Raw genomic sequence first — 21179 nt, 5'->3', positions numbered from 1 at the left:
GATTCATCTTTCACTAATGGCTACTAAGGACTGGTAGTACTGCTAAATTCTTGTTACTTATTACTATATTTTTAAGGAAAGATATTGATGCACCTCATGCTATTTCAGTCCTACTTTCTCATTCTATTATAGAGAGCTAGATAAAGTTCATTCATTTGGGTTTTGTGTCACTTGTTTCTTCCTGTAGTTCTTTGCAATCTGCTTCATATTGCTTTGACAATCTAAAATAGTCCTAAAATGGAAATGAATTTTCTTTGCTGCTCCTTACACCTAAGATTTTGCTAAGATGCCATCCAGAAAAACCCAAAACCACAAAACCAAAACCCAAAAAGCCCAACAAAAAAGTGACCCAAATGAAGCAAGTTCTTATTTTCAAATTTACTTTCCAATTTATAAATCATATAATTACTTGTATTTACAATCACTTCTGATCAGTCTGCTCTCTTCTACTGGTAGATTTTTTTCTCACTCTTTCATCAGTAAACTATTACAGGTGACTATTCAGTGATATAGTAATTTGAAGAAAAAGAGTTCTTTATGCTTGGCTGGTTCATTAAATAACTCCAAATTTTCTCCAGGATTTTTCCACACAACAAATATAGTCCTCTGTAGTACAGTAACAGCTCACACGCATCTTTCATTTGCATCTGCTCTAGTCATGTTGTGATTAAGCCCTAAAATAATCTCAAGATAGAATATGGCATAATGAATTCAGTCTCTCTTCAAACATTTTAATAAAATGCTTTTTCTTGTCACTTAAACATCATTCAGATGACACTGTCATTCTGATACTTGTTAACTGTGTTTCCTAAAATGTTGCTGTTATTAGAGTGGATCACTAATACATCTTCTTGGGCTTGGGAAGCAATCATATCAGTGCCTTTTCTGCTTATGAGATATTGCAGAAATAGATAATTCTGAATTATGCTCAGTTTAATCAGAATAGTTTGGGAACCCAAAGATTTTGTGTTGAATTTCAAGGTGTACATAAAAGCACTTTATAAAGACTGTATTTTCCTGAAAAAAAGTGAAAGCTCAAATATCAACTTTAATAAATTTAGATAAATATTTCCTTTTGATATTGTTTAACTGATTGGCCCATTGGAATTATTTGAATATAAAAGCCTCTGTGTGGCTTTGAATGTTTTTGGTTCACAGTTAATAACCCTGAGCCCTAGTTCACTTTGAAGGTTCCTAGGTATTGCAGTTAATCAAAATAAGCAGAGATAAATAAGAATTACTGTTGATGAACTTTGAGATAAGCTATTGTTTTACTGATGAGAAAGTAAATGCATGGGGTAGACATTTTTAGTACTGATAATTTCTGCAACGTGTGATATGGCAGCTCTCTGAAATAAAACACCTATTGAAGAAATGTCACTTATCAAAGGGTAGCTAGATCTGAACTGATGAAAAGAGCAGTTTCAAGGTTGTATGGAATAGCATTCAGCTTCACAAAATAAAATTATTAGGAATGTGGAGTCTTTATCACAAAATAGAATCTCCCAAAGGAAATATCAAACATAAGGCAATACCAAGGCTGTCACTAAATGTGCTTTCCTCAAGATGACAGCTGTAATGGGACATAGTCTGCTGATTTATCACAGCAGAATATGCTGCCTCTATAGAAAAGAGCAAACTTTATGACAATTTATCTGAGATAGGGCCGCTGTGATTCTCTAGTACTGTATTAGTCTCTCCCATGATGCTGAGGCATTTTAGAGCTACAAAGCCAGACATTCCTAGCCCAATTCCCTTCTCTTCCCACACCTTGCAGAGAACCAAAAAACAAATGCTCCATTCCCAATCCCTCATTTGCAAGGCATGACTGAGAATTTGAAAAATGGGTAATAAACCGGCCAACAAAATGATTGGAAAATGGGAAAGACAACTGCTTCCAACCACTGCATAACGAGTTGTGTGAAAAAAGGTGCTACAGCAAGAAGCAACACAATGTGTTTGATTTCCTGTGTAGGAAGATAAGTGTAGAATTCATACTCTGCAATCCAGTATTCCACAAAGAAGAAAAGAGTTTAAAAGTATTGGTTAAAAATGCAAATAAGCCTTGATGGTCATAATAGCAAATTAAATTTCTGTCCTTTTTGTGTGGTTCTTAAGTAATTTCTTTAGCAAAAAAGAATGTGTTTTTAAGATTAGAAACTTGAAGAAAAGGAACTTTTCTTCAGTAAGCAAAAGAAATTAAATTGATACAGCTACATCCTAACAATATTCAACTGGATTGTGATTCAGCTCCCAACCCAATCATTTAAAAGCAAAGCATCTTTGTTAATAATCACACAAATTTATTTTGTGAGTACTGAAATGAGAAGGGCACCTCTAAAGTTTTGTGTAAAACTGACCTTTAAGGTAAGTGAAAATAATCACATTTTCAAGATGCCTTTCTTTGTTCATTACTATACACAGACTACTGAAGATATTTCAAATTAAACTAAAGTTTTAAATAACTGAAAAGTAAGTGAGGGAAATTCTTTTCATGTTGAAACAATAGGGGTTTTTTGCAATAGGAACAAGTAAAGCTATCTAGAACAGTTTCTTGAGTTACAAGAAACAATGTAGAACACTGGATGAGAAGTCAAAATTTTTTAAAATTCCATAGAAGAATATCCCATAATTACCATTTTACAAAATGGAGGCTTGCTGCATTTGCTGTGTGCATGTATAGCGACTGCTCTATTAAGGGTCGATTTTGAGATTGAAATGTTGCTGTGAGAGCGCTCAAGCTCCTGAGATCTTATTTACTAAAAGAGGAAAATTTGGAGAACCCAGAATTTTCCTTGAAGATAGAAGTTTCATTTTTAAGAATTTAAGATGATTATCCATAGTTAAGAGTTGCTGGTTTAAATGCACTTGTGACATATAGATTGCTGCCAATACATGTGTAAGTTTTTGAAGAATTAAACAGCTCATTATCTGACTTTACCAATGCAGGAAAATTGATTCACTACTTGGTTATTGGTCTGATGTTCACTTGAACTTTTTCACTCAGTCTTTTAAATTCAAAGTATTTTAGAAATAGCCTAAAATACACCACTAAATAATTAATAACTTTAAAATATTTAGTATTTTAATTCAGACTCCACTTGCTTGATAAATATGTTTTGGATTTAAAGAATGAAATAAATATAAGACTATATGTATTCCAAAACAAGCAAAGTACATCCTGAAGGCATTTTGATTTGTGGGGCAAAAGGAAAGTGACTAACATGACAAATGTCAGCAATTCATGTGGCGTGAGTGACAGGAGGATTGAGCTAATCTTATGAAGTTCAGTAAGGAGAAACACATGGTGCTGAGTTACAATAACCCAGGCACAGATTAAATGGCTAACTGGCATTTCTACTGAAAAGCACCTGGAGATTTTGATGGACATCTGGTTGAATATGGACTAATAGCACACTTTCACCATGAGCAAAACAAGCTGCATACTGAGATACACTAGATCTGCGGCTAGCAGATCAATGAAAGCAGTTATTTCCATCATAAACTGTGAGTTACTGAAACACTTCTGTAGTTCTGGGACTCCAATGAGAGAGGGAATTGGAGAAGCCATCAGAGAACCAGTAGGGGAGCTTGCAAGGAGGACTAAAGAGATGATCAACTTTACTTAAGTAGGAAAGAGGAACTAAAGAGGGATCTAATAGTTAGCAGTAACAGGCTAATAACAGCTAGTGAAGGATAATTGCAAACAGTGTCATAGCAATCTGTTCTTCATAGTGAGCAGTGCTCTAAACAGGGACAGTGGTCACAAATTGACTTTGGGTCTTTGTATCTGGTCTTGAAATACATTGTTTCGGGTTTTTTCCCCAAATGTGAGGGTAGTGTAGTGTTCCGTCTGACACATGGAGATCCTGTCAACTCATCAGCTTTGGAAATTTCTCAGACTCAAGTAGATGAAGTAATGCCTGGAATATTCAGTATTGGTGGTAACCCACTTTTCAGCAGGAGATTGAGAGAGATGAGTTTCTGGGAGAGATGAGGTTTTCCACCTAGTGTGTGAATTCGTGATTCCTTGCTGCAACACTTGAGTACTGTACAGCAAAAGTTTTTTTTCTTCACAATGGGATCTGATTGATGAGGGACTAATATTGCTTTCTTTCTGTAAATGGGTACTGAATAGAGAAAAAGTAAGATCAAAGTTTCACTCTTAATTTTATGTACTTGGTTGAATGCCTTAAAGATTTGTATTAAACTTCTTTAATTGTTCACAAAAATCTTTACCTTCATCTGTGTTTATGGACTCAGCACATTAGCAAAGCTAACTCAGGTAGCCAGAATGTGAAGATTATACAACTGCTATGACTTATTCTTCTTCTGCATTGTTTCCTTAATAATAAGGTAAATCTTCAATTTCTATAGTTTCCCACTGTATTTACTACACAGCTATGAGATGTTCTTCTCTTGTCTTATCTGTCCATACTTACTTTACCCTCTGCAGCTCCGTCTTAGTAGATGATGTAGACTACAGTGGGTAAAAGGTGTATAAGGTCCTTTCCTTAAAGATTGCTGCACAATGCACAATGTACAAGGAAGACAAAGGTATTTTTATAGCTACAGACATTTTCATTCAGCCTGTTTTTCCCTCAAGAATATGTGTTGAAAATATTGGGAATTGTGTACATACACATTCTAATTCTGTGTGCTCTTTTAACACAAGAAGTCCTCTGTGCATCTTGGCTGCTTGAAATAAAGAAAGGTGAATGCTTTTTAAGTAATATAAGCTAGCAGAAAAATTTAACAAATATTAACTGAATTGATAATATTAATTGGATAAACAGTCATGACTTAATGACTGTTTGGAATAATAAAAGGTCTAGTAGAAAAAAAGAGTTCTATGTATTTCCCCCCAGTAACTGATAAGAGACCTCAAAGGACAAGGAAGAGTTTGTCTAATCCTATTCCCTTGAAAATTTTTGAATTAAGGCTTGTTGAGACAGAGCCCTGATGTGTGAGTTTATTGTAGACATGGAATAAGGGATTCTCCATTCTGCCCACTAAATTTCCCAGCACTGTCACCAGAAGAGTACAGAATTACTGTTTTCTTCATTCTGTCACATGATAGGCAGTTTTGTAACAAATACAGCAATTACGTAAAACTAAGTGGCCAAAGTAATATGTGAATGTTATATAGTTGTTCTTAGTAAGTAAAATTGTTAAATGTAATTGTTCATGAATGGAGGCAATTATGTTAAAAAAAGTGTATTATTTGATTTACATAAGAAGCTTTTGCTGACAGGGACTGTAATATTTTTGTTAAAATATGATAGTCATAGTCATAGTTACCAGACCATAGTGGATGAATCACATAGGTACAGTTTGACTAAATTATCTTTTAAATGAGATGATCTTATTTAAAAGATAATTTTTAAAAAGGTGATTACACAATTAAAGGTGATTACACAATTTAAATACTAGACTCATTATCTACTTCAAAAGTTATTGTTGCTCTCAAATCAGGTGAAGAATACATTGTTTTTTTGAAGGATGCTGTAAGAGAAACTTGTAAGTTTTTGCAGCATTAATACTTATTTGGCAGTATTTCATTTTGTCCTTCACTTTGAAGTCAGCTGAAAAGCATTATTCTTGTAAAATAATGGCTATACCAACATCGCTGTGCAATAATTTTGGGTCAAGATGGAAATTCAACACTTAAAACTAGGGAGGAAAGCTCAGCAGAGTTCATTAACTTAATTCAGTAGTGTCTTCAGTTGTCAAGTGACTAGATCATCATAATATGAGCTGAGCCAGGCTGCCTACACCTGTTCTGGTGGTGACATTGTCTGTCTGATGTCAGATGGGCAGGATAATCCATGACACTGCCAAAATACTTACATTATTGAAAAAGTGTTGGGTTTGGAATTTTTTACCAGAAAAAGTGAATGCACAGTGTGGACAAAGCTAATCTGTCTCAGTTTTGGAAAGGCAGCTCTACAGACAGCAAAAACCCCTCATATTTTATGAAAATCACAATTTTTTCACTTATATCCAATTTAACAGATGCATTTCAACTGATTCTTAGAGTAAATCCATCAGAAAAGATTATAGTTGAAAACATTTTAAATATCTGGACTTCTAATGAGGAGAAATATTGACAAAATAAGAAAATTAGGAGAAGCATTAACAATCAGCAAAGTGTTTATTGTAAAGCAGATAAAATTATTAAGTGATACTAAATGACTTATATTGAGTTAAAACTTGATCAGAAGTGGTAAAATGTCTTGAAGATTTCTCACCAGCATAATAGACCTGAAATCAATGTTCAGCTGTATTTCCTGGTTTCAGCCATGACTGACTGATGACTCAGCTTCTTCTGTTACCATCAACTGTCAATTTACAGAAATATCATTGAACTAATTTCCAAAATGTCTTTATTCATTCAAGTAAATATTGTCTGTTCTCCAGAACTGTGAAGCTGATAAAAATGTTTTAGCGTACTGGAAACCAATTTTGCAAATCAGCATAGTACTCAACCTTTTTGTCAAATGTAATCTTCAATACAATATATAGTCACAACTTCTACATAATTTGAGAATATTGAGCAACAGAAGTGCTGACGTACACCTTGAAAATAGAGAAAAAAAAAATCTGTTATGAAACCAAGTTGATAATCACTGCTAGGAACTTTCAGATCTCTATTTTCCTTTTACTTGTGCTCTTAAAAGTACTAGTTAACTCTGTTCCAAATTTCTAGATTTAGCATGCATAATTTTTCTGTGCGACTTAATGCAACTATAAAGGCCTAACACAAATTCACAAGGTATGCAGTCAAAGTCACATAAAATATTTCAAGTCTGGGGGAAAAGCTTAGATTATTGTGTGGGCTTTCACCTAGACTTTGTTATAAGGGGAAAATAATTTTTGGCTGAAAGTGGTTGAAGTATATTTCTTCTCTCACCAAAACATGTATATGGTAATGAAGAAATTTCTCCCATGAACTGGAAAGAAAAAAAAGAGGCAAAATATTTTAGACTAGAAATTTCCTCCTCCCAGAAATTTATTTGAATTTGAAACCAGAGGTATCTTCAGTCATATTTCCTCTGTCACTTCTGTTCTTAGAACATCTCCCTCCTTGTCTGGTAACTCCTACCTGTTTTTACAGTTCTTCTAGTAGATTTCCATCTTCCCCTTATTTTCCCAGAGTACTGCCATCATTCTGTGTAGAGCCATTTTCTTATCCTTTCCTGTGGCTTTAATTAAATCTTCTACATACTCAAATTTCAGCTAGATGCATCTGACTCCAGGACTGGTGCCTTGCACTTTCTTAGGCCTTGGCTTCTCATGAAACCATATTGCCATTCCTCTTCTGAACAAAGAGCTCTTTCTGCTTGTACACACAAACACACAGACACACACTGCATTCTCTATAATTTTATGTGTGAAACTAAGAAACAAATATACTTACTAAAAAGTAGTATTTTGCTGTACAGATAAGTAAAAGCATAGTGCAAGATAATCTAAACTGAGTTTTCAGTTCTAATCTGAAATATAATGTGAAAAAAGTACTTGGTAAATAACTTTTTTCCAAAGGTTATCCAAAAGTACCATCACTGCATTTATCTGTTTGTGAAATGTCCACTGCTAATTTTTTTTCCATGTGTTCTCATTGATAGTTTTTCATACTTTCTTTCTGAAAATAATTTAAAAAACCCTCTGTTTGGATCTTTGTTCCATTGTTTCAGCTTTCTAGTCTAATTCTTTGGGGTAGTAAACTTTATAAAACTCTATTATTCACATGTTCATGTGAAAGAAATTTATCATGGATGAGCAGCTGTATCTAAATTCTCTACAGGCAGTCTGTGTCTTGCAACCTCATATCAAGGTTAATGGTGATGTTTCGTTTCTTGTTTTTGTTTTTAAAAGAATCATTTCAAAAATTTGTGGGATACAAGGAATTAGGCATTTTCCATTCTGTCAGGATCTGAGAGGAAAAGAAGTTTTCACTGTCTCCATTTTAGATCTTCTGTCTATAAATCACTTTTTTTTTTTTTGTTTAGAATTAATCTTCAGTTTCCATTCTGAAAGGGAGGAAGGGGTATTAGTAGTGAACGTGTTTGGGCTTTAGATTTATTTTTTCATGGTAAGTGAAATTTTTAGAAGGATGGAGGGGTATTAGTAGTGAACGTGTTTGGGGTTTAGATTTATTTTTTTCATGGTAAGTGAAATTCTTAGGGTTTGGTTGAGGATTTTTTTTTTAAGTATATGTGAAGGCTTAGCCCTGACTGTTGAAATAATGGGCTACCTTGGTAGCTGGGAGGTGGCAGTGTGCCCCTTCCCACTGGAGCAGGGGTGCTGTAGGCACGAGGACATCAAGTAGCCAGTGACAAAGAGCTGTCCTTGTGCAAGACTTTGAGTGATGTCACAACTTGAAAATTTACAGCTTTTGCTTTTCATACATCTGGGATTTGAACCTGTCTTAATGAGCACAAACTGTTACTGGTTTGTGCTGTTACTTGGGACATATTCCCAAGCTGCTGAATTAAATTCTAATTTACAAATCATGCTGGGCATGCGTGTCAGCAGTTGGTATGGGAATTGTGTATTGGAGATGGTCCCAATAGTCCTTACAATTTCAAATACTGAGGAGGTATATGCAAGTGAAATACAGATGGTGGCTGCTTTTTCTTTTTTAAGAAAAAAATGTATTTCTAACTCAGCTACTAAGAAAAGAGGCATAAGTCAGCCTCGCTGCTGCAGTCATTTTTAAATTGGCTCATTTGTTACTACTACCTTACAGTCACATAGTGTTGAGATTGAATAATATGTTAAGTCCTTTGAATTTTACACAGCTCACATTTTTAAATGCTAGGAATTATGCTTCCCTTAAAAATACTGTGGAACCCCCATTTTCTAAGAGTTTTAAGCCCTTAAGAATCCAGGGAAGGAGCTTGCTCCAGTTTAGGACAATCCTCTGAATGAAGATGTGCTCGGTGCCTGTGTGAGAGCAGCCAAGAGGCAGCTGTTCAAAATGGTCACTGTAGCTTAAAGATCAGCTGAGCTCACCACACAGGCACATCTGGTGGCAGCTAGCTGAACATACCCCTCCAAAGGAAGAAAATGACCTGCTTATGGATGTGCTATTATTTTAGAAGTAATTTTTTTAGAAGTAATTTTAGAGTAAAATTTTTTATTTTATTGAACACCAGAGGGCATGGAAGCATGTTACTAGAGAGCGAGAGATGCTTTGCAGGCATGTTTAAGCACTTCTGGAATCCTGTAGCTCTCATGATATCAAAACCTGTCAAAAGTGGGACTGCTTTACATCATCACAGAATCTCTCAGGCTAGAAGGCACCTCTGGAAATCCTTTAGTCCAACCCCCCTGCTCCAGCAGGGTCACCTGGAGCAGGTGGTCCTAGACCATGTCACTTATTATCTTTATGGTTTTATATATAGTTTTGATATGCTCTCAATATGAAGTGACCAAAACTATCACGCTATAGTTTTGCATCATTTTTTTTTATTTCTGTCAAGAATGTTTCAGTAAATTATTAATGAACTTTCTTCATTCACCTGCAGTAACAAATGGTCTAATATTGCTTTCACATCTGTTCAGTTTTTAGGGTAACTTGCAATGTCAAGCATTACCTCTTTCATCCTTTCCCTAAGTTAATTTTCATAATTTATGCTAGGAACTTTATGATAGTACTTTCAATATAAAATCTAAAATATAAATTCTCATTATTATTAAATTCTCATCTAATATAATAATTCTTGTGTTAGGACTGTGCAATTAAATATGTCAGTCGAGCTAAAGGAATGAATTATAAATATAATTATCTTAATTTTCATATACTTAAGTAGAAATTGAATGGGAATAAATAGAATGAAAAATTATTAAAAACTGAATATAATATTTTTTTCTATCTTCAGTATAATTCCTTGTTTCAAAGTTAAGTTTGTTACATTTACATTGCTATAAATTATGAATTATTATTATACATTAGAGTAATGTGTTAAAGCAAGATTCTGGTCCTAGTTCAGGTACTGATATCCTTTTATGTTTAGTCTAAAACATCTAAGTTCCCCACTTCAACTTACATTTTCACTGCATGGAAAAAACAGTTATTTACAGATGGATAGTTTTCATTTTGATAAACTGACACAAAATAGATACCTAAAGAGTTCTATTGAATACCTCATTTTACAATTCTCTTTAAATATAAAAAATGTGGACTATTGGTTAAGTCAATTTGTTCCTTTAAGACTTTAACAATACTGGGGAAGTTTGAAGTTTGAATCAATATTTGTGTATGGAGACAAGAGAATTATCTCCATTTTTTCCGTGCAAGCATAATTTCTGGGATTTTCCAGTATTTTTTTCTGCCATGTTGACTACTAATTCACTCTAGTTATTTTCACAGGGTACATTTTCTTGGAGACTAAAGGTAAACTACAGTTTGCCAATTCTCTAAAAATTGGGCAGCCCTAATGCCTTTCCTCTAATTGTGCCTTTCTTCTAAATAAGGCATTGATGAACAAGACAAACATCCCTGTTTAAAAACTTATAAATGTTGTTCATCATCTTTAAAAGACAGATGGATGTATCTGTCAGAACAGCAGGAGAATTGATCCATGCTTTTTCACTGTCACACAGACAAACTGGGCTGAGTTGTACAGACTTTAAGACTCAGATTTCCCAAGTTTTGCTGGCTGCAAATTCTATCTCCTGCTACTCAGGCATTGAAGCAGAATCTTTATTTCCACCTTCACAAAAAATCACTTAATATTATAGGTGATGCAAACAGTATCATGTGTGCTAATAGCAAATTCAGTAAATTGAAAAGCAGACTATAAACTTATTTCTTTTGCATTTCAGCACGGTCCAGAGCTGTCCCATTTTTCGCCCTTGTCCTAAGGCACTTCTCAAATTAGCTCTGATCTAAGTGACTCTGATGCCGCTTCTGTTGCAGTCACCTAGAAGTAGAATGTGCTCCTGCCAAATAGTTTTTGAAATCCCACTAAAAGCATAGGATTTTAAGTGTTCAGTGCAAGGAAGAACTATAATTCTCTGACAGATCTTTGCGAAATCAAAGAAAAAATTGAAAGGCTTCCTAGGTAATTTGCTGAATATACTTTTTGTTTATCTGTAAAATCCCCTTTCAATAAGCCAGCTCCAAACATGAGTCAAAGGTGCCTGGTAATCGTTTGCACAAGCTCTTCAATTTCATTTGTACTAAAATTAGGTTCCTCAGTAGTTCTAGAGACGCCATTTGTCCTTGAAGTTTATCAGCATCCTTTGAAAGAACAGATAAATAGAAAAGCTTTGATTTCGGCAATGATTTAAAAAGCATGACTAAAGCAAACATTTCTTCTGCAAAACTTTATTTTTTGTAAATAAAAATTTAACAGATAAAATAAAATTTCTTGGAAATTTACCAGAAATTACAGCATTTCTATAGAACTTTTAATCTGGCTACAATTTAAAAAAATACTTTCAATCATTTTTTTACAGAATTCTGTAGTTTATGACTATAAACTGAAGATCAGTGCTCACTGCTTGTGTGAGGTCCATAGATAACCATAGCAGTGTGTACCAAGGATAAAGTGTTTACACAGACTGCAGGGGCTGTCAGAGAAAGTCAGACAAAAACCTTTCTCAGTAAAAGTTGGTGCAAATTTCATAAAAACTCTGCTAGACATATTTCAGTAGTCTTAACATTGCTGCATGGCTTAGCACTTCCACTGTTAAAATAACTTATTTCTGAGCTCAGGCATCTCCTGGTTTTCCTTCTGATATTCCCTTCTTGATGATATCTGTCACCTATAGTAGGTAGTGTCTGTACGCATGACTAATGGAAGAGCCATCTGCTTAGGCTGGTATATTTTTGACATCTCTCTTCTTGCTCTCCAGTATTAGTACTTTAATCTGTAGGGAAGAATTTCACACTTTTTTAATCCTTCATACACTTATCTATTCATGTGATTTGCTTACAACACAGACACAGTCATTTTACTTTCTGAGCGGGAGCTTCGTCAAATGACTCTGGTGACAATGACAAGAGCATCAAACTTCCTCTCCCTGTAAATTAGTCATCACTATTTACAATAATTTTCACACAATGAATATGTGAGAGGCCACAAATAGTTAATGACTGATGAGAAAAAACCCTTTATAACATGCATTTCAAATCAGGTTGTATCTGTGAAAGTAGCACCAGCAAAAAATACATTACTATAAAAGTTACTGAAGAAGCAAACCCAGATATTTCATGATGCTTTCAGAATTATTACATATTTCCTAATTACAAAAGGAAGTAAGTACATGCTTATGTATGCATATTTGTATGTCCTCCTAGGTGATTTTTAACTCTTTAGTGCAATCGTTTTATAGGAATCTGGAATATCATTAAAACAATTAGAAGCTGACAATTGTAGTAGGCTGGATATATGAGAAACTCTTTTGACAGAAGGGCTACAGGCTATGCTGAATCTTTATAAATCACAAAAAATTCTTAGCAGAGCATTCTTATGGAATCACAAGAGTAGTGTCACTACTGCCAACCACTTCATAAACTGCTGTTCAATAAAAAAGCCTTACAAAAATATTTTAGCCAGATTTTTTTTTTCACAGACACAGACTGCAGGATTAAGCACTAAAGCTAAGAAGGGATGATAAATAATAATAATTGGAAAGCATTTGCAGTGCAAAGAGTTACTAGTCTAGGGCAGACTATTTAAGTCTACAGAACAAAACATGGGGAGAACATGCCTTTTTTTTTGATACTTGATCCCAAATGAAATAAGTTGTGATTTATTTTGCATTGTACACATTAATAGAGCCAAGCTGGTTTCAAAAGTAATATATATTCAGACTTCCTGAGGTGTTAAAATAGATCAGAGTGATGGAAAAATGAAAGACTGAAGGAAATCTGCTTGCCTTTTGAGGGGGTTAAAAGTTCAGGTTTTCAGTTTACAACTCAGTCAGATTTGGGTAGGGTTTTTTGTTTAGGGTGACCCTTTGTTTTCAGGTGAAAAAGGAATACTTCAATTTTCAGAATACTTCAAATTTCAGGGTACTTTTCCCAGAGGAAAAAGTAATATTCTGCATAAAGGAACAATGTAAAAAATGGAAGTTAGAAGAATTTTTTGAAAATAACCTTGAAGTTCTCCAAAACCTAAATGAAATATAGAAAATAATTTTATTTAATTCTAGGCCTTACATATTTTTAGATTTCCAGCATAAACTTTTATTGAAGTAGCTCTATGTGAAAATAAATACTGGTATTCTACTGGAGAAAATTAGAATATAATTTTATCCTATATTCAAATTGTTCCCTCATAATTCTTGTTTTGGAGGTTGTGTTTAATTTGTTTTGATAGCAGGACAGAAAGTAAAAAAAGCTGGGAAAATGTCTTGTCCATAACAAAATTTACATGAATATTATTAAATTATTTATAATTTGAATTGTGCAAGATATATCTTTGAAATGGTGGGTAAATATTTGATTATAGACATACAAAATTCAGTGGCATTTTGTTTGGAGGTATCCAACAAAACCATAAGACTGTGTTTGAAAACAGAAGGAATAACTCTGAGAGAAGCATCAGTAAAATGCTCTATGCTAATGTAAACCATCCTGCCTGTTGTAATGACCTCAGTTTGAACTCTTTCCAAGTTTCCAGTTGTGGATAAATAAGAATTTTTTAAACAATGTGACAGAGTTTACATGATAGAACCACAGAAACATAGAATGATTTGAGTTAGAAGGGACCTTAAAAATCATCTAGTTCTGACCTCCCTGCCATGGGCAGGGACACCTTCCACTAGACCAGGTTAGTCAGATCGCCATCCAGTCTGGGTTTGAATGCTTCCAGGGATGTGGCATCCACAGCTTCCCTGGGCAACCTGTTCCACTGCTGCACACCCTCACAGCAAAGAACTTCCTCCTGATACCTAATCTAAACCTACTCTCTTTCTGTTTGGAACCATCCCCTTTGTCCTGCCACTCCTCGTAGCTCTTGTACTCCTTGTAGCCCCCTTCAGGTAATGTAAGGTCACCCCAAAACCTTCTCTTTCCCAAGCTGAGCAAACACAGTTATCTCAGTCTTTCCTCACAGGAGATCCACCCATTCTTCTTATTATCCTTATGACCTCCTCTGGACTTGCTCCAAGAGGTCTGTGTCCTTCCTGTGCTGGTTGACTTGTTGATACCTCCAGAGTCCTTCTTGCTGCCCTTTTGAAACACGGGCACAATGTTTCCCCTTTTCCAGTCTCCTGGGACCTCACAGGACTGACATGACCTTTCAAGCATCATGAATGGAGAGTGGCTTGGCACCTACAGCTGCCATTTCCCTCAGGACTCTGGGATGCATCTCACCAGGTCTACTGACTTATGTACATTCAGGTTCCTCAGGTGGTCACCAATCTGATCTTTTCTTACAGTGGGAAGGACTTTGCTCCCCAAGTCCCCATCCTTCTGTCCATCCACTTGAGAAGTGTGGGAAGAGAGACTATCACTGAAGCATGAGGCAAAAATATTGTTGAGTACTCAGCTTTTTCCTCATCCTTGCTACCAGTTTTACAGCCTTGTTCAACAGGGGCCATTGCTCCTTCTTTGACCTTCCTTTTCTGATTAACTTACCCATAGAAACCCTTCTTGGTATTCCTTGTGTTCCTTGCCAAGTTCAGCTCCAGCTTTGCCTTAGTTTTCTGACCCCATTCTAAATAATCATCCTTCTCTATACTCTTCCTGTGTCACCCATCCTAGTTTCATCTTTTTATGCAGTTCCTTCTTTTTCTTTAGTTTGACCAGTAGATACTAACTCAGCCATGCCATTGCAATTGTCACAATAGGAACTGTAAGATCTTTTTCCTCAAGCTACAACACTGACTACAATAGAACCACACAGAGGATACAGGCTTTGAGAAGGCTGCCCAGAGAGGGAGCATGACTGTGCAGGAGCCAAAAAGGGAGAGTGCAGGAAAGCCCTCTGCTTAAAAGTGTCCTAAGTCTTTTTTCTATTCTGCTTCCTACATCTACCACCACTTCATCTGTCAAAACAGGAAAGTATACCACGGCTTGTGAGGGTATTTATGCTTATGACCAGACATAGTTACTTACAGGAGGTTTTACACTGACCTAATTTCAACTGACCAAAATAAACTCTAATTTCTTTTGGGTTTATGTGCTCATTATTACATTAAGTGTCAATTTTTTAATTATGCTAAATATTATTTTGCTATTTATTGATATGAAAATGTTCTATATAAAGTGGTAGTTGACATATGTGGGAGAATAGTGAAAATGTTTCTTAAAATTCACCTTTGGTGGATCCCGTAAATCTGAAGCCATCATAGCAGACCTTTAGGCAACTAGGAGTGTGGGGCTGATATTCCACTATCTGTCAAAAAATGTAGAGCAGAAGTTGCAATCACAAAGCTGCATAGAATGTCAAAGATATGGGGCCACAGTTTTTTGTTACAGCATTCATTTCTGTAAGAGGTGTGGATTATCATTGAATGCAATGATTGATTATATCTATTTTATATAAAATTATGAGTTTGTTTCCTCACACTATTGAGCTATTTTTTCCGAAAAAAACACTTCAAAAAAGAAGCAACTTCATGTCAAATCATTTAATGTTATTTGAGTGTTTCTAGAAATGTTTTGGTCTGAAAGAAAAGGGAAATGGATGGAAGAGTCTAGCAACCTCTCTGTAAAAGTCAAGGCTTATTACAGACTTATTTGCTTCTTCATTTCTTTGAATTTCTGTAAGCACTGTGACATGTTTTGGTTCAGTGATTTACTGCATGCCACTACAGAGTGACAATAAGTGGTTTTGATATCAAGGTATAAATTTAGTCTTTACTAATCTCGTAAGAGGCTTATTTCTGTGACCTTATTGTGGTTGCCTTCATTAAAAGACTTTGCCACAGTGAAGTAAAGGCACCAAGGAGGAAAGAGAGCTCACAATTAGTGTGTTCAGATTATTTGGTTCAGTTTTCTATATTAAAAGAAATAAAAAGGCAAATATTGCTGCTGCGTGAATGTGTTGTACAAAATCCTTTTTAGAAACAGAATGTGAAAAGGAAAAAAACCTGACAATATTAAGATAGTTAGGATACAATTATAAAAATGCCGCCTACCCTGGCTTTATTTAGCAGAAGAGAAATATTGATCTTGGCAAAGCTCACATTCAGTATTATTCAGGCATGCCTAAAGTGATCTATTAATCAGTCAGACATTAATGATATAATGACTTTGAAGAAGACTATAGCTTATGATACTCAGAAGGCACCTTACTAACCACTGTAATTCTATTCCTTTGAAAATTAGTTACTAGATTATTTTAATTCAATTATATAGTCTATACTTTTAACTACTCAAACAAAAAAATTACTTTTGGCCTTCAGGCTTTCACCTATGAATCCCACATGTTGAAAACTTATTATGCGATGATATTATCAGTTGATTCTGTAGCACATTTGTCAGTCTAAAAGGAGAAAAATGGTCCCTCCAAGGAGAAAAATATACGCAGTTATATTTGTAATCTGTCTGAAGAGTGTACTTACTCATAGTACACTTTACCATGAAAACAGTATATTTTATTGGATAATCAATAGATATTTGTAATTTATCCCTACAAATTAATTTTTCTAAGTCTCTGAACTTTTCTGGTAAAGCCCTGAGTAATTCTAAATTTTTATCTTTAACCTTGTTCTGGGTGAATACTCAGTTTCTTCTTGATCACATTTATTATGAATAAAAGTATCTGAATTAATTTTGTTTCAATATCACTGGATGGGGAGAATACTCTGCCTACCACTGTTGAGAGATCATAGCCAGGGTGACAGCCACTTGCTTTCAGCACTGCTAAAGCTGTGCTAATTGTATGCAAGAGTTGAGGCTAGAATAAAAAATTAATAATAAATCAAAAAGAAGTTTTGATTTATGATTCATTTTTTATTCAAGCCAAACCCAGCCAACCAAACAAACAACAAAAAGACACTGAACTGCAATGACCTCAGGTAGGAAGGAACTGAATTCAACTCTCAACGTCACTGGTGGTAATACAACACAGGAGGAATGTCATTGAGAAAGGCTGAGAGGAGGCCTGAAAATTATCTACCAGACTGAGATGTCCTTTCTTAGAGTGGCTGATCTCTTGTAGATCATTAAGCCCTCTCAGAAAGCTGCTTAATGTTATAAATTGATTCTCTTAAGGAGCTGTGAGGATGGAAGACACACTTGAAAATAGTTAAGAATTAAACAAAGAGGCAATGAGGGCTTTGTGATTGTGTTTCCTGCAGCAGTTTTACTCCCTGTTTACTAGCTCCTTGCTGTGCTAGGGGCACACATTGAGGGATGTAGCAGATTTTAATTTGGGGTTTTTTTTGTTCATTTGGCTTTTTTTCCTCTCCATACTCTTAGCTGCCTGATGTCAGTTGGAACAGGTTGTTCAAATATAACCCATATTAAAATACTTTGAACAGACTGTTAAGAATTTGAGGGGTTTTGTCTGGGCAGCAGTGAATAATCAGAGCATTGGCTATTTCTGGTCTCCCTTAGCTCCATAGTTCTGTGCTCTTTAGTGGCTGCTGTAACTATCTAAGGGTTTACCATAAGAGTTCTCACTTGAATAATGCGATAAGAGCCCTGAATGTAGGAGATGTTTATGCAAAGGGCAAGCCTCACACAGCAGGAAATCCCAGTTATCCCTTTAGCCTGTGCTCTCAGCCAGCCACATCTCTGCCAAAGGAAAAGGACGTACCCTTACACAGTTACGAGCGTTTCATGATTAGTGTGGGCACTTCCAGCACCACTGTCCTGTGTCCCCTCAGGGATATATTTATCAGACAGTTTTAGAATTAGCTTTTCCCATGGCCTTTCTGTGGGATCCTTTTGGAGCCAATATGCCTCGTCCATCTCCAAGAAATAAGATGAGATTTCGCTTTTTGAAGTCCTACAGGTATCTCTTCTGGTGGCTTACGGTGCAATTGACAGTGGTAATTGTTGCAACTGTGGATCTTTTTTATTCTTCTAGAGAATTACAGTACATTAAAAAAATTGGAAATGGCTTGTATTAATTGTGACTCTCTTGAGCTAATGAAGGTTTTGCTTGAACATGGTATATCAGAAAAAAAAAGGTATTGTTTCTGTATAAGAAAAAATACTGTGAACAAGTGATCATGGAAGTGTATGAAACCACTTTTCAAGTAAATGATAACTTTGAATATTTTTGGCATACCAAGCTGGGGGAAAAGGTAGATTAATGTTTATGTCACTGTTGTTATGAAAATATTAATTCTAAGTATTCTCAGTACTTATAATAAGTAAGCATATTTGAATAAAAAATTCAACATGATGATACAGAATACCAAACCTGAATCAATATTTGTAGTTGTGAGGCTTTTGCCAGAAAATCATATTAGTTAATTTTTTTTTGTGTTAAACATTTTTGAAAGTAAGTTTAGCAAATGAGAAAAACACACAGATTGTATTTTTTCCCTAAACTATTGTTTTAAAATAGCAGTAGCAATGCTTGATTTCCATTATTTGTCACATTGCTTTTGGTAATTGAACCAATATTTGTTCTTCAATTTCCTTACATTTATTACAGATTTCTTCCTTACAGATTCATGTATATTTTCAAATAAAAACTCTTATGATCCTCCTATTTGCATATAATTAAGGGAAAAACTTACAACATATCATCTTAATAAAACCTTTTTAATCAATGCAACATTCTAAATTATTTGCACACATGTACAACACAAAATGCCTCAGAGTATAAATGCTTTATGTAAGATTACTGATAGCAAACACTGTATATATATTATTAAAAAGAACTTGTTAGGTACTGTTTACTTCTCTCAGTATTTTCTTCTGAAAAAGTTAGCCTGTTCATACAGAACATACCAGTCCCTAGGTTTATGACCAAAAGAATAATAACAGTTAAAGGTATTAGAATCTGTTCAAAACTAGATCATAGGGTTCATTTAAGATTCCCTTAAGAAATCTTATTGTAGGGGATTTTTTTGCTTAAAATAAGCTGCTCATGTTTCTTTTATAAATTTATATCAATATATCTTTATCTATTTATATTTCTATCTATCTATCTAATTGCTTTAAAGACAAAAAAAGAAACATGTTTCATTTAACATGTTAATATAAGGTCTGATTATTTTCATTATTAAGTACATATTTCACTTTTTCTAATTTTTCAATATAGCAAAGTGAAAATATTCTTAAAAGTTGTTAATTAAACTAAAAATAACTAAGGAATCTTTACCATAAGTCCAGAGGTGTGAATGAATTTTGTGTTACCCTAGAGTGTTACATGTTTATTTTTCATGAGCTATTAAAAACTAGGAATAGGTGGCAGATAATTAAAAAAAAAACATTGTAGTTGTGTTACTGAATTTTAGCCGTATTATTTGCTATTGCTGTTTAATTTAACTGTAAGTCCCTAAGAGGAGAAATAAAAATCTTTCATATATATATATATATATGTTGCCATGTCACTGCCATGGCTCCATTCACACTGTAGGTTATATTTAGAAATCTACTACAAAATTTTACAGTACTCAGTGCCTATGTAATTTAATAATCTTGTTTATGTCAACTGACAGGTCTGCTCATGGTACGCAAACATTTGATGTCAAGGGACTTTGGTTTCTAAAACTATGTATCTGATAGTGCTGTCCATGCATTCCATGGTGAATATTATTCAGCAAACCATTTAAATTGTGAAGTTTGCCATAATTTTAAATTTTCTTTTCTTACATTTTGGGAAAAAACCAGAATTTTTCTTTTGTGAGACATTCAGAATCCATTGAATAAATAGACTGTCATGTTTTAATTTATATTCTTAATTTCTGGGAGATTCTGTGATACACTGATGCCCCTTACAGGCAAATTAAGAATGCCACCTTATAGCAAAATAGTGAATTGAGTTTCTTTGCTCATCAGGAAATGCTTTCAGAAGGTAAAAGAAGACTCTGGCTGATGCAAGTTTTCCCTCATTAAGGGAAAAATATGCCTTGAAACAATGCAATTTTTCTAGAAAGAGGTGGAATGTAATGCAGTCAGTTAGGGCTCTTCTTACTCTACCTGTCCCATCAAATAAATCATGTCTTAAAACTTCAGCAAATTGAACTGAACAAAACCAAAGTAGCCTAAAAGAGCAGGCAGATACACTTATGATTGACTCTACACTAGAAATGCAGTTATTTACAGAATTAGATATGGAACCAAGGCCAGGAGTCAGTTCTTTGCAGAGAGGAGACTCAGGAAACCACCAAGACCATTCACAATTTACATAATTTCTTGCAGGCTGGAGGAGAAGGGTTGCTTAGTTTTGTGGGGATGCATACCCACTCTGTTCTCTGGAAGATGAACATTCTTCTGCTCCAATACAAAAAAAATTGAACATCTTTATTTTTGTTTCCATAACACACAGATTAGTTCACCTCTTTTCTTTTTTGTTTCCTCTCTCCCTTTTTTTCCTTTCATTTTAAAGTCTTGAGTCTTTCTAAATTGAAACACACCTCCCTTACTGAAATGCAAATAAGGACACAGTTTTCCTGCTGATTTTAGATTTGCACAGAAAAATAGCACTAAATGTGACTGTAAAAACTATATCTTAGTAGCAGCACAGTTACACGTTAGAGCCTCATGAAACCTCTGAAGAATCAATAGAGATAGAAGCTTTAGAAGCTTTTTTCATGATCTCTAAATCCTGTCACACATGGATGAAGAACCACATCACCTATCAAAGTTGCCTGCACATTACTGAGATGTACAAATAAGAACATGTTATTGACACTCAGTCCTGCTAGATACCAAACACACCTCCCACTGACCTAGTGACAGGTCCTTAGGACCACTTAGAAGATTCTCCAGAGGCATCAGGATCTGGCTGTCTGGTCATTAAGTCTTCTTTTTCCACCATATGGGAGTTGTTTCATGATTTGTGAAAAGCACAGTGACTATCTGCTGAGTAAAATCTTTCTGTGGAGACAATTTTGTAGAGATGGTAAGCTCCAAAGATAAATGGGTTTTATAGAGAAACGGCAAAGTCATTTACTAATTTACTAATAATTTAATTATTCAATTTAATATGCATTAAATTGAATAATCAAATTATTAGTAAATTTGCTAAATTATTACATTGTCAGATCTACATCTTCATTCAGTTAGCTATGGAGATACAACTCCT

The 21179-nt window shown here is 34.7% G+C and overlaps 1 protein-coding gene across 5 annotated transcripts in view; it reads left to right on the top strand.

The window, feature by feature from the left end:
- Positions 1-21179, top strand: part of PDE4D (phosphodiesterase 4D) — a 353397-nt gene that overhangs the window by 180496 nt on the left and 151722 nt on the right. The window contains exon 1 of one of the 5 annotated variants that reach the window (XM_074533511.1): positions 17759-17927. The exons of the other annotated variants lie outside the window; for them this stretch is intronic. Within the exon in view, the coding sequence (XP_074389612.1) occupies positions 17839-17927 (89 nt within the window). The 5' untranslated portion in view covers positions 17759-17838. Of the gene's footprint in view, positions 1-17758; positions 17928-21179 lie in introns of those variants that run through there. 5 annotated transcript variants of the gene reach the window in all.

This window comes from Zonotrichia albicollis, chromosome Z, assembly GCF_047830755.1.
Source record: "Zonotrichia albicollis isolate bZonAlb1 chromosome Z, bZonAlb1.hap1, whole genome shotgun sequence".
NCBI lineage: Eukaryota > Metazoa > Chordata > Aves > Passeriformes > Passerellidae > Zonotrichia > Zonotrichia albicollis.
The sequence above is the reverse complement of the archived record's forward strand: the minus strand, read 5'-3'. Positions and strand labels throughout refer to the sequence as shown.